Source organism: Rhinolophus hipposideros (genome assembly GCF_964194185.1).
Source record: "Rhinolophus hipposideros genome assembly, chromosome: 20".
Classification (NCBI taxonomy): domain Eukaryota; kingdom Metazoa; phylum Chordata; class Mammalia; order Chiroptera; family Rhinolophidae; genus Rhinolophus; species Rhinolophus hipposideros.
The window spans coordinates 42,867,274-42,881,787 of NC_138066.1; the positions used below are offsets into that span (position 1 = coordinate 42,867,274).

General features: G+C 36.0%; 1 protein-coding gene and 1 pseudogene across 6 annotated transcripts in view; one reads left to right on the forward strand and one right to left on the reverse strand.

Moving 5' to 3' along the window:
- The window catches only part of CEP112 (centrosomal protein 112), a 343,959-nt gene that overhangs the window by 62,537 nt on the left and 266,908 nt on the right, over nucleotides 1-14,514 (forward strand). For 4 of the 5 annotated variants that reach the window (XM_081028161.1, XM_081028163.1, XM_081028162.1 and 1 more), the window contains exons 9-12: nucleotides 887-973; nucleotides 5,003-5,102; nucleotides 7,920-8,038; nucleotides 13,752-13,895. In XM_081028161.1, the coding sequence (XP_080884287.1) occupies nucleotides 887-973; nucleotides 5,003-5,102; nucleotides 7,920-8,038; nucleotides 13,752-13,895 (450 nt within the window). Of the gene's footprint in view, nucleotides 1-886; nucleotides 974-2,192; nucleotides 2,259-5,002; nucleotides 5,103-7,919; nucleotides 8,039-13,751; nucleotides 13,896-14,514 lie in introns of all 5 variants that reach the window. The other variant, XM_081028160.1, reaches the window with a different exon arrangement.
- Nucleotides 3,405-4,374, reverse strand: LOC308489259 (heterogeneous nuclear ribonucleoprotein A1-like; annotated as a pseudogene). Its single transcript has one exon. The product of its transcript is annotated as a heterogeneous nuclear ribonucleoprotein A1-like (transcript).

The window sequence follows — 14,514 nt, forward strand, 5'->3', positions numbered from 1 at the left end:
AAGGATAATGATCTTTAATTGGCAGAAGAAGAAATAGAATCTCAAGATGTTAACTTGCCCCAAATCACAGCAGTTAGTACATAGGGATTAGAATTCGAGTTAGAAATGAGGCTTGTCAGACCCCAACGTAAGGCATAGCTGGAGTCAGGTGGGCAAGTACTTTTACATTTGAGATGACCAATTTTAGGTTGTTCTTAAAACCTCTCACTACTATTCTTTTAGTTCTAAGATGCACTTATTGCTATCAACAAATATTGGTTACATTTTTGCTGGCTTTGCTCAGAACACTGGTACATTAGATATTGATGTGAGAATAGAAGTTATTTCAATGCTCAAAAGGAGTCACTACCTTGAAGGAGATGGGGGTCTATGATTCCAGGACAGAGAACTGGAAAATCTGTTAAGAGAGATGGCATTTATCGGTAATATGCCATATTTATAGATATTCATTCTCAAACTATCACATAGGTTAAAAGAGTATTTTTAAAGAACCATAAAGATGTGAGAAAAGAAAAAAGTAAAAAGGTTGTATAGAGACTTACTCAAATAGAAAATACAAACAAATGCTAAAATACTGAGTAGATTTAGCAAAATTTTACTTTACAGTGACTTATTGTGGGGGCTGGGATAATTGATAAATTTGTATTTGGTACTATCAGTTTTACCTATCAAGTGAAATTTATTTGGAAGATTTTTAATTAGCTTGGAAGTAATCAAAGAATGTGACCAACATATTGGTATATGTATGTGATTTCTAGACCTTTGGCTATAGAGTAAAAGGGGAAAATGATAGTCTGTTTTATATAGTGAATTATTTTAATTTAATTATGTATTTTTGCAAAGGGTAAAGTAAATTATTAACACCTTTAAAATATTTTCCTTCCAGTTGGACATGAAAACAAAAGTGATAGAAGCTAAATGTCACGAAGAGAAGCTTAAACTTCAACAGAAACATGATGCTGATGTTCAGAAGGTAGGATATATACCATTTATTCTTTTATTAAAATTGCATACTTGAAATATTCTAGGTCTTGTTATATATGCTATTTGCTAAATTATTATAGTCTATGTTATAATAGTGATTTTCTAAGTTAATATCCCAGCAAAAGTTGATCTTAAACTTTATTTGCTAAACATACATGTTTATGTAACTCCTTACAATTTACATTACCTTTTAGTTCTTCTTCATCTATTCTTTGAAGGATGACCTGATAGTCTTTTATCTGTTATCTTTCATAAAAGCTGAAATAAGATAGCAACTGGAAATACTAGAGTTTGTTTTGGCCTCATATTTTTTCCATTTTCTGACGATTAAAAAAATTTTTTTTTAAAAGAACTCTTGGACTTAGTTCTGTTTGGTGTAGACTGCATGTTACCACTGACAACGTAGGCTTTTTAAATTATCTCGTTGATATTTATGCTTTCCAATGTTTCAGTCGGTATTTTTCAATAAAATTAATTTTTCTTCTTAATGGGAACAACAGAAATCATCTATTTGTGGTTATCTTATATGGAATTGATACTATATTTTAGATAATTTTCTTAAATTATTACTAAATGATTTAGGAAAATATATATATTATACTAATATAAAATAAATATATATATTTCTTAATGATTTAGGAAATAAATGTATATATATTATATACATCTATAAACTTAACATTTATTGTTTAAAATTAAGCTGATGATTCTGCTTCACAAAACTAAGTGACACAAATGGAGGCAGGGAGTTGAGGCCACGCATTACATATCTGAGCTTTCTTAAAAATTAAAATATATTAATATTTTGTCAGGTGCATATTTGGCTCACCTTTTTTCAAAGCAACAAGAAGGACACCACTGATTGAAAACTAGAAAGAAAAAAAATATTTAATCCTTTTCTTTCTCTTTTCCTCTTTCCCATTAAAATTTTAAGGGCACATATTACTTTCTGCGCTTATTGGAATTTTACCCTAGTTTAAATTGGTTAGATAAAAATAGTTCTCTATCATAACTATGTTAGAGATTCAGTGATAAAATTTCAATATAACATATGTCCAAATGAAACAGAATCTATTGATGTATAAGATAAATGAATATAAAAATATATTTGGAAAAATCATGGTAATAGGTTTTGAAATAGGCTTCTTGATTTGTCTGTTACAAAGATCTATTCTAAGAAAAACATTTAATAATGAAATCCTTTCCAGGAATTTTTCTTTTTAAATAAATTCTGCATGAAAAAAGGAGGCGATGCAACTAGTTTGAAATGTCAGGTAAAATATAAATAAAATCTTTGACCTTATGTCATATTTGGAAGGTATACAGTGGTACCTCAGTTTTTGAACATAATCCGTTCCGGAAGACTGTTTGAGTTCTGAAACGTTCGGAAACCGAAGCACGGTTTCCTTATAGAAAGTAATGCAAGATGGATTAATTCGTTCCTGACCTTTAAAATCAACCCCTAAAACTCCAAATGTAGCATGAATTTTACTATCTTATGATACCATAGATCCATAAAATTTACGGTGTTCGTAAACTGAAATGTTCATCAATGGAGACGTTCGAAAACCGAGGTACCACTGTATTCATCTTTTTGTTGCTTGTATGGCGTTTTCTATGTATCAGGAATTGGGGAGGACAAAATTCAGTGTTTTATCAATTTACATTATTTTCCTTTTTTTTCTTCCTTATGGATGTTAGGATCAAACTAATTCCTTTTCCTATTTACCAACCATTCTTACAGGTGGGACTAAAACAATGAAAGATAAAGTAAAATGCTGATAATAAAAACACTAAGAAATAGTCTAACTAGACACTGGTGAATAATTTTTTTTAGCTAACTTTGGATGTATAGGAAATATACCTCAACCGTAAGAAAAGTGGCTATTCCTACTCTCGTCTCAATTTGGTTTTCTTTTTCCTATTTGGTTAGCACATTTTTTTCAATTTACTAACTTTCTTACATTTTGGTTATTTCTCTAGTTTTTCGTTTGTTTGTTTTTGAGTGTAGATATATTTAGAAGTATATAATGATCATGATTAAATTTTATTAAATGATTAATTTGAAAACTTCTGACACAATATAAATATTTTTTAAAAAGACACATTTATTCGGTGTCATGATCAGACAATTATATTTAGCAATCAAAGTAGGGGTGCAAAAAAAAAACACACCAAAAAACCTACATTAAGACCCTTTGTTGGAATGGTTTACACTTTCCACAGAACAGAAACTAAAATGACCTGTTATACAATTAGTCACAAATACAGTCCTTGAGTTTTTTGCCCATACACATGAGTATTGTCTAAAATGTGTCTTCTTTGTAGCAGCTAGGCCCTGCCACCACTGTGCTTGGCTGAACTCACAAATCTGTTGTAACCTGGAGCTTCCCTGTCACTTCTCTGGCTCTCCTCTCCTGCTAAGCTTTGTTTCCTGGCAGTAATGAATACCTTCTGCCGCTGCCAGAGCTACTGCTGCTGCTGGAATCGCCATAGCCCCCTTGGTTTTGTGGTTTGGCAAAGTATTGGCCTCTACCGCCATAGGGACCAGAGTTTCTGGCTCCAAAGTTTCCTTCTTTCAGGGTCCAAAATTTGAAGATTGATTGTTGTAATTGCCAAAATCATTGTAGCTTCCACCACCTCCAAAATTGCTTCCATCATTACCAAATCCATTATTGCCGTCCGTACTGTCATCATACCCTCCCCCACCACGCCTGCCACCAAAGCCACCTCGACCACTGAAGTTTCCTCCATGACCAAAGTTGTCGTTCCCACTAAAACCACCTCCTTGACCCCCACCCAAGTTTCCAGAACCACTTCGACCTCTTTGGCTGGATGAAGCACTAGTCATCTCTTGCTTAGATAGGGCTTTCCTTACGTCACAGTCATGGCCATTCACACGATGGTATTTCTGAATGACAATCTTGTCTACAGGATCATGGTCATCAAAGCAAAACCTTCCTTCTTGCCACCACCTCGGTCAGTCATGATTTCAATCAGTTCAGTTTTCCCACACTGTTCAGAATTATCTCTTAGGTGATATTCTTCAGTATCATCTTTAATACCACCAACCAAAATCTTTTTCACAGTGAAGTGGGCACCAGGCTTTGAGAATCTTCTCTCGAGACAGCCCTCATTGGTCCCACAGCTCTTTTACCCATCTTCTGTGGCCTTGCCTTCTTGGCTGCACCCACCCCCTGCACGGTGGCACACGTGACAAACCCAAAGCCTCTGGAGCGTGGTGTTTGGATCTCTCCGCACCACAGTCTTTGAGGTTCCCCATTGCTCAGAATGGCTCCTCAGATTCTCATGGGTTGTTTCAAAGCTCAGCCCTCCAATGCAGAGCTTCCGCAGCTGTTCGGGCTCTTTCGGAGACTCTGACTTAGACATGACAACTGCAGGAGGGGAGACTTTAACGATGCTTACTCGGCAGCATCCACTGACAGAAAGAAAGCTGACACAGTATAAATTCATGATGTAAAATATTCATGCAACTTTGACATATTGTGAAATGATTTTTCTGATTCACAGTAGCAGAGCTAGATATAAAAGAAGCTTATTACATCTCATCTTCCCCTGTATCTGGGAATTCTTGTTATCGTGCTTGAAAATAATGGAAGGACACTAGTGGGAGGATTCAGAGATATGCTCATCTGAAGATGTTCTTTTCCAGTGGGGAGGTGAATTGTACTATCCCCACGTGTCAAATTTTGATGACTTCTCTCTGCTACTTTATGACAGTTTAATCTCTGAGTTATATTTTAGAGAATCACCTAATTTATTATTTATAGTCTCCTTAGAGATTGATACATGAAAATCCAAAGCAGATAATGTATCTCTCAGTAATCAATTATTCTAGCATATTTACTATTTTCTCAATGCACTAAAATATAATTTTCACATCTTTTATGGGATTTGCTGAGCTGGACTTGCAAAAAAATACTGTGGTTATTTAAAAATTATGAGTTCTATATGTAAAACAACATAGTATACTAAACGATTTTAAATTCATTTGCAGATTTTAGAAAGAAAGAATAATGAAATAGAAGAATTGAAAACTTTATACAAAAAGAAACAAAATGAAACGGAGGAGACTATTAGAAAACTTGAAGTGAAAGGTGATGTTATATTGTTACATAAATCTTTTAATAACATTTCCATTTTATTTTAGTGGTTATATAAAGTAAAATTTTATTTCTGACCTTTTGTAGTGTGAGATGGGAGTGTTTACGTGGGTTTCCATCAGTGGATGTGTTTCTGTGAGCTTTTATATGAATGGGGAAAAACTGTGTGTGTGTGTGGTGGCGGCGGTGGCAGCAGTGGTGTTTAGTTTGGTTAAGGAGTTGGAAGAGTCTGTCACTGTTATTCTCTTTTCTTAACTCTGCCTCCTTATTGGGCTGCCATGGGTCAGTCATAGAGTTAGAATTTACTGGCTTTCACAAAGAAGTCTAGGGAAATTACTTCTTGTGATCTAATAAAATTCATTATATTATCTACTTTATGCCTTATAGTATATGTTAGTATTGTGGTCGACAGAAATACAGTGTATTTAAATGTACTTTTTAAATACATTTTAAAAGTATTCCCCATTTACACTTTTATTAAAAAGGAAAAGAAAGCATATGATCGAGTGTTACATTGACTATGATTGTAGGCCAAAATATCTAAATGCCACAGGCAGCCATTAGAGAGTATTGAAAACGTTTTTGGAGAAAAGAACTTTTAAAAGTTTCTAGATACTACAATAGGAATGCTCATATTGGTAAGTTTGGGGAAGGATGCTGCAAAACCATTTAGCTAGAGTAGATATCCTTTACATTAAGAGATATTGAAAAAGGTAAGTGACCGGCTATGACTTAAGCATGCCCTTGAAATTCAGATTTAGACGTTTCAATCTGGAGAGTCAGATTTTTGAGAGGTGAGTTTTAGGACCTCAAGTTTCAAGAGTGGCCTTGTAACTAACGGTGGGTATGCCATCATGGTGAGGCCAGTTCCCAGTCTGTTACAACAGTCAGAGGTAGAATAGCGTGGGAGAGAACATCCAACTTACTAGAAAACACAGGCTCAAATCCCAGCCCTGCTATTCAGTGTCTGCTACATGATGTCAGGAAGTCGCTGGGCCTTGGCTTACTCATTATAAAATGGTGAGGTTGGAATAAATAATACATAAAGACCCTTCCAACTCAAAGAGTTTATGTTTCTATGCTTCTGTAATTTTACATGATAAGGACCCAGAATATCTGAATGATGGCAGTGGGAGTAGTGAGAATGGAACTGAAGAAGAAATTTTGAAGGATTTGGTGAATGATAAGATCTAGGCGACCAGTAAGAGGAAAGAGGAGAGAAGGTTTTCATTTAGGAGTTTCCATATAGAACTTCCTGGCTCTCTCACAAATCACCCAACCTCAGTGTATCTGAGGAAATGGTAATGCCCTTGAAACTTAGGATGACAGTTACATATATAAATTAACTAATGAAATCGCTATTTTTAGGTTTATTTCCAGTCTTAAATGTTGGTTAGAAATTTGATCCGATTCTTTCTCCAAATATCAGTGGCTACAAAAATATTTTCAATTTATTTGTAGGTGTTTGTTTCTTATCCTGATTTTAGCCAGGCAATTTAAATATGCTAAAGGTTTTAAAATAGTATTTCTTAGGCTTTTTGAGATCTTAGTTTAATTTTGAGATTGTTGAAGTAAAATATTATAAAGACTCGCATTAGGTTAACTTGGATTCTTCTCCTTTCCCCTCATTTGTTGCATAGTTGAGATATAAGAGTGAAAGAACTTTCTATGTAAATGTTTATGAAAAATATGCTATCCTTTTTGAGGCATAATTGACAGCCATGTTAGTTTCGGATGTACAACACTGTGATTCAATACTTGTACATATTGTGAAATGATCACCACAATAAGGCCAGTTAACATCTATCACCATACATAGCTATAGAATTAAATTTTGCTATCTTGTAGTAAGTGAATAAGAACATATTCAGTAAGCTAAAAAAATTATTACATTCGAGCAAACATACAACTGGATTTATTTTACCATCTGGATGACATGAATATATTAAACAAATTTTCACTAAAATCAGTGACAGTTTAAGTCATTTAAAAAAGGTGGAAATGTAAAAAAGGGATTTATGAGGGAAATATTTCGTATAATTTAAAGCATATTTTGTTTTAGTAACATAAACCTTGACAATGATTTTAAAGTACGTAGGATCAACGATATGTTGAAATGATAGGTTCCTTTATCTGTTTGTTCAGTATATATCTTTTTGAGCACTTGCCTGTGTGGCACTGTTATGCTCTGTAGATACAAAGTGGAAACATCTTTCTCCTCAGGAAATAGGCAAGTAAGCCATTATAACACACAACGTAATAAGTGCCTTAATGGAGAAATATATGAGGATCCCTAAGAATACAGAAGAGTTTCTTTCTGTCCCTATAAGAGGAGGAATCTGATTGGTGAATGGCTCATAAAGAAGGTGACACTTGAATTGAGACTAAGAATGAGTAGGGATTTTCAACTGGGGAGGGAAGGGCTCTCCAGGTAGATAAATGATCATATGTATGCTGTGATATAAGAAAGAATACGGCCTCAGGAATCTGCAGGTAGGCTGGTGTGTTTACAAGTTAAAAATATGACAATGGCAAAGATAAGGCCAGAAAGCAGCCAGATCATGAGGATCTGTTTTCTATGTTAGAAGTTTTAAAATTGTCTAGGGCGTGAGGAATGGTGGATTCAACCACGGCTGTGGTGGTAGAAACGGAGAAAAAGAGGAAAGAATACGGTATTTTAGAAGAGAGAATTGAGAAGACTTGGTGAAGAATGGAATGATCTCCTCGCTGGTACTCTGTGTATTTCTTATCTTCAGACTCTTATGTGGGAACTAGAATTGGTTTAACTGTGTTTTTCATAATTTTTGACAGTTCAGACCCTTATACGTGACTGTCAAGTTATCAGAGAGACTAAAGAAAACCAGATTGCAGAGCTGAAAAAGATATGCGAACAAAGTGCAGAATCTCTGAATAATGATTGGGAAAAAAAGGTAGGCTACATAAAATAAAACAGTAATAAAAAAATAAAGGTTTATGCTTCTAAATAACATGTTAATTATAAAAATAATGAATGTTCACAGAATATACAGAAAAGTATGAACAAAGTAAATAAAGTAACTTGTAGTTCTAGACCAACCATCTAGAAATAGCTATTATTCATGTTTTGGTATATTTTCTTCTATGAGCGTAATTTAGGTTTATAAAATAGCTTGCATTTAGGAAATTTACTTTTGACTAATATTTAAATTCAATTATTGTTCTGAATTTTTTTTTTGTCACAGCCAATAGATTTTTTTGTTTTCACATGCAAGTCCTAAGCCAATAGATTTTTAAGCAAAGTATGTGGGAAATAACAGTAGGATAATTTTTAGAAATTGAACTTTTAAAATTTTGGAGTTAGGCCATTAGATCATTTCTTTCCTGAAATTTCAGATAATACAGTATTTATAGTATAAACTTGTTTTTGACATAAACAAAATCAGTAGTGGATGGGTTATCCTTGGAGGAGCTTTTAATTTAATTAAGAAAGATATTTTCTTATAATTTAATAGCGCCAAGAGTCATGTAATAAAAATACTTGTCATGCAGGAGTCTCACATAGTCATATAGTACTTTCACTTAGGAGCCCTTTGCCATTAGTTCAAATTATAATATGTATTTCAAAGAAATATGTTATTTCTTTTGAAGTAATGTATCATAAAGATCTTCACTTAACTCATACTGATATTCTTTCAATTAGTCTGGGTTCGAAATATTTTACTGAAAGTTACAAATGCCTTCCCAAGCAGACACTGTTGGTCCGAAATGTGTTGGTGATGACAGCTTCAGGACCAGTCTGGGAAGGTCCCTGCAGACATATTAAGATGGGTAAAGTTAGCTCTTTTCTAGTTTTATTTTGTTAATTGATGTGGTTTTTCTCTTTCTCACATTTGATTTTATATTTTCTAGAAATTTGGCTGTTTTGGGTGCTTGCTGCAGGTATATTGTGTACACAGCAGGCCCCCTTCCTGTCTTTGTCTGAATTCCCTAGTTCCTGATTTCCCAGTTTAAGTTGTCAGGTATCTGAAGAGAAAGGCCTTCTGCCTTCTGCCACGTACAGGGGTACATTTTATTCTTTTAGCTGCACTAGTAAATCTTTCTTAGAGTTTTCTTACAGTTACACAATAATTAGTGGGTGTGAAAACACTGCAAGCATGATAGAAGTTCGTTTTTGTGAAGTACAATTGCATGGAAATTTGGGCAGAAATGATAACCAGGTGTAAATAGGATAGGTATCAAAAATTAATAAGCAGATGATAGATTTACTTCGTGACGTAGGCAGTCATTCCTTCAAAAATTATTAGATATGTATACAGACAGTTTGACATGGTGTGGTGTGTGTGTGTGTGTGTGTGTGTGTGTGTACTCTCTAGTAGAAATTTCCATCCTACATAGCTCACTTTAAGTCCCAGTTATTCAACTACCTATTTAAGATTTCTCCTTGATCTAAATTTCATCATTCTTCCCAAATTCCATCTTCTTTCTTTGTTGCTGAAACAGTCACGTCCTAAGGTTATTCCCTTTTCCCCCTCTTCCCTGTGGTATTGCCATCTACCCAGCTGCTCATTCTTCTATTGTGCCTCACATCCTACATTTAATCACTTGCCAAGTTGTTTGTTCTATTTGTCTTCAATTCATTTGAATTTCCAGAGACTCTCGCCTCTTGCCTAGTTGTGCTGGATCTGGACTCTGCCCCTCTTGGTTCCATGCCCCACGCTGACGATCTGTCCAAAGCACACATCTGGTTTACCTCACCGCTGTGTTTAAATCGCTGCAGTGGTTCCCGATTGCCCTGAGGGTTTACAAGCCTCATCATGATTAAGACTGGTGATCTTGCAAGCCTCACCTTTTGTCCCAATGCTACTCCCTTTCTTAATACTTTTGTACTAGCTGTCCAAAACTTTTCCCAGCTATCTGATGACTATACCATGCTGTTTCTAATCTGAGGGAGTTTATAAAAAATTGAGTTATGATTCATACACCATAAAATCCACCCTCTTAAAGTGTACGATTCAGTGGTTTTCAGTATATCCACAAAGTTGTAGAGCCATCACCACTATATAATTTCTGGGACATTTCTGTCACCCCAGAAAGAAACCTTGTATCCATTAGCAGTCACGTAGCATTTCCCCTTCCTCCAGCCTCTTGCAACCGCTGATCCACTTTCTGTCTCTATAGTTTTGCCTATAGAATCATACAGTACATGGCATTTTGTGACTGCTTTCACTAACTATGAAGTTGTTAAGTTTCACCCGTGTTTTAGCCTGAATCAATAGTTCAATCAGTATATGGCCGAATAATATTTCATTGTATGGATACATTCTGTTTATCCATTCCTCAGTTGATGGACATTTGAGTTGATTCCACTTTTTGGATATCATGAATAATGTAGTGATGAAAAGTTGTGTACAAGGTTTTGTGTGGACATATTTTTTTTATTTCTCTAGGCTATTATATAGGAGAAAACACTGTGTGTTTCCTTTACTCACGCATTCATTAGTACTTCTGATACCAGATGTATGGATTTTCCACACATCAGGCAATTCTCTTTGACACAAGCTGGATGTCCTATAATTCAGTTAAATTTTAACATTATGTATTTACCTAGACTTAGTGTCAGATTCCACAGATTAAGGGCTCCACCTCATGAGACTTCCCCATCAGATGTCAATTGAAAGTCCCTGTACTTCTGTCCAAGTGGCTATAAATAGGAGTTCCCATGAACCCCTCCTTGGGTTCTATGGTTTGCTGGAATTGCTCACAGAATTTAGGGCAACACTTACTGATGTTCACCACTTTATTATAAAGGATGTAATAATAGACACAGATGAAGAGGTACACAGATCGAGGGATGTAGGAAGGGGCACAGAGCTTCCATGCCCTCTGCTGGCACACCACTCTCCCAGCACTCCCATGTGTTCACCATCCCACAAGCTCTCCAAGCCCCGTATGTTTGTGATTTCTATAAGGTTCCATTACATAGGCATGATCTATCATAAACTTAATCTTCAGGCCCTCACCTCTCCCAGAGAATGAGCGATGGGGCTGAAAGTTTCAGGCTTATAATCCTGGTTGGTCTTTCTGGCGACCCGCCCTCATCCAGGAACTTGCCAACAGTTGCTTCATTAGAGCAAAAGACACTCCTGTCACCCAGGAAATTCCAAGGGATTTCCTGTGTCAGAAACCAGGGTCAAAGACCAAATATTAGAACAAATATTGCTCGTAGTGCTCCTATCACCTAGGAAATTACGAGGGTTTTAGTAGCTCTATGCCAGGAATCGGGCAGAGAATAACACATACATGTTTTATTATTTCACAGGTGTATGCCTAGGAGTGGGGTTTCTGGGTTAGATGGTAATTCTGTGTTTATCATTTCCAGGAACTGCCCGACTGTTTTCCAAAATGGCTGCACCATTAATTCTTACAATACTTTTATAATACTTTTCCTTCTATTTGGACAGATTCCTAGTTCCTCTTGGCCTCCTCTGGCATGAGGCAACTACATGGTCCAAAGTCTAAGCTAAAGACCGATATGGAGGATGCTGGGAAGACCTTTTGCATTCCCTGTATCCGTCACTAGACCCTGGCTAAAAAATCTCGGTGGGACTTTATAGAACTCCTCATTATCAGGGCCATGATAGCCTCCATATAACTTAATAAATCCTAGCAACATTTGTGCTTTATAGCAATCTTAAGAATATTTGCTGCTAGAACAGTTTATCCCTCGGGAATGCTTGCTCTTTAAAGCCTCCCCAGGCCAAGACCATTAATGTCTACTATGCACCTGGTACATGCTAGATATTAATACAGTTTGTTGGATGAATATATAAATATTGTCATCTCCAGTCAGGTTATTAGACCAGACACACCTGTATAATCCTCAAATGAATCAGCCAAGTTACAGCACACTTGTTTTTGCCAGTGTCATTTTTACCCCTGTAGTCTCAACTGTAAATTCTCAGGATGAATTTTAAATGATTCAGACTTCCTTAGAGACACCCCTCCAACATCAACAGTCACTTTATAAAGCCATTGTGGGGTACACCTGAGAAACCACTAAGTATTCATGGACTACTAAATACAGTAGGCCTTCGCCATTCAGTAGGCATCAGTCAAAGGACTTTGGGAGAACACAAACATGAAGAAACCACTGCAACACAAATATAACCACAAAATTCCACTTGACGTGTTTAGATCCCTTTAGCAGAGTTACTATGCATGTCGGTTGACAGCGATGAAGCAGCACTGAAATGTAGGTGCTCTGGGCTTGGCTACATTTATGTACCAGCTAAGTGACTGGCTTCTGAATACTGACATAACACTAGTTTACAATGTGTGCTTTGGCAAAAATACAAACACAACATAGCAGGGATTTGGGGGGGACCATATACAAGGACTCAAAACTGCATATGTTAAATTTGTGAAACCCAAGGTTCTTCTGTGTAGCTATTACCGAGCCATCCTCACTCTTCCTGTTCTGCTGGACACTAGACGACAAGTTCTTAGGACCCTTACAATAATTAGCGTAACAATTGCCTGCATTCTGCCTCTAGTTTCCACCATCTCTCAGGGTTTTTCCCTGTACCTTCAGTACCATCCTAGTCAAATAAGAGTCTATGCGCGTCATACGCTTGTTCTCTCTCTCCTGTTCATGAATGGGAAATCAAATACATCTTCTAGACTGTTTTGGACTCCTGCCCTCCCCAGCTATTGAGTGAACCTGGGTTGGATGTACAGATAGGAGTTAGACTCAGAATCCCACTCCACTGCAGATAAGGGAAGGAGTGCTCACAGGCCGGGAGCAAAGACTTGCAACTCCCTTTGGAAGCTGTCCATTGAACCTTGTTTTGTTTTGTTTTTACCTTAGTTACCTAGTTAGAGCATAATCTTTATAAAGGAAGACCTGCATACATGAGGACAAATAGTATACAGTTCTCCTTAGAGAATTCTTTCTGTGTTTGATTTATAAATGACATCTTTTTTTTTTTCATTTTTAACCATTTATTGTGAAGGGTTCAGAGGTAAACTTGATCAGAGTTATCTGCAAAACATTTATAGATTCTAGAATGTAGCATAAGACTGACTATAATACCAGGTAGGAAGTATTTTCAACACAGCAGCAGAATGATCCCCTTAAAATGTGATTTATAAATGACATCTTTTATGTCTACTTTTGTATAGATTATGAGAATGGATAAAAATACTTTCTTGTTGGGGGTAGGATGAAGGAGAAAGAATTTTTAACATTACTCTTGTTCAAAATTTCATGCAAATAATACGAAAATACAGATAGTGAGGTAATATTTCTAACCAACAACTATATTATAAAGATTTTTATTTTCTGATTTCAGGCTAATACTAGTGTTGTTTAGTTGAGACATTGTATTATCTGATTTATTTACTATTTCTACCCGAGGTGGATAATTTCCTTTAATATTTGTTTACCCATTAACAGTTTTCAATACAGGAAAGTAAAGAAAAAAATACTTTCTTAATCATGTTCTTTATACGATATCCTTACTTTGAATGTTTATTTATGAATTTTATGTCTTTTATTGTTAGAGTCAGCGTCTAAATAAGTATAGGAAAACACTTTTTCTGAATTGCAAAATAGCCTATTTTATAATAGTAATGAAAGAATCAATTCTTGATTTCATTGTGTAGCTCCACAATGCTGTAGCAGAAATGGAAAAGGAAAAGTTTGATCTTCAAAAGCGACACACTGAAAATATTCAGGAATTGCTGGAGGATACAAATGTACGTCTGAATAAAATGGAAGGTGAATACATGGCACAGACGCAGTCCACAGTAAGTCTTTTTAATTCTTTTCTTGCCATTTTTAGAAGCTACCCTCTCAATCTCCATGTCCCCATGCTTCTCTGATGTGTGCGGTGCATAAATGTGATGTAGAATTGAAAGAAATCGCTTTACTTCCCACCTGATAACAGATTTATATGTGACAATGGACAGTCTCTTGAAGTAGCTGTGGGATTTCACTCTGGACTGTTTGATGCCAATTTTTTTTTAACTCCCAGAAGCCTTTACAAATCTTTCTTCTTGTTTTTTCACTGACTTTCAGTCTAGAGATAATTTATTTTCTTTCTTCCTCTTTGTTTGTTTCATCCTTTTAAATGGAAGACTTGATTGTTTTTCTGAAAATATTTAACACTAGCATGAAGGAAATCAAATGGGAGATAGGAGTAGTGTGACCACCCTAACTCACGTGATCTTAGTAGATTCATGTTGACTGAAGGACCAGACACAGGTATCACAGGGTTAAACCCTGGAAATTCCCTTCCTGTGAGGACGCAGGAGGAGACACCACAGCAGGAGACACCACAGCACGCTGCGGAGAGACCAGAAACTTGCCCAAAGATGGAGGATTCCCTAAGGCACCTCGTCAGAGAGCTCCTAGTTGAAGAGGATA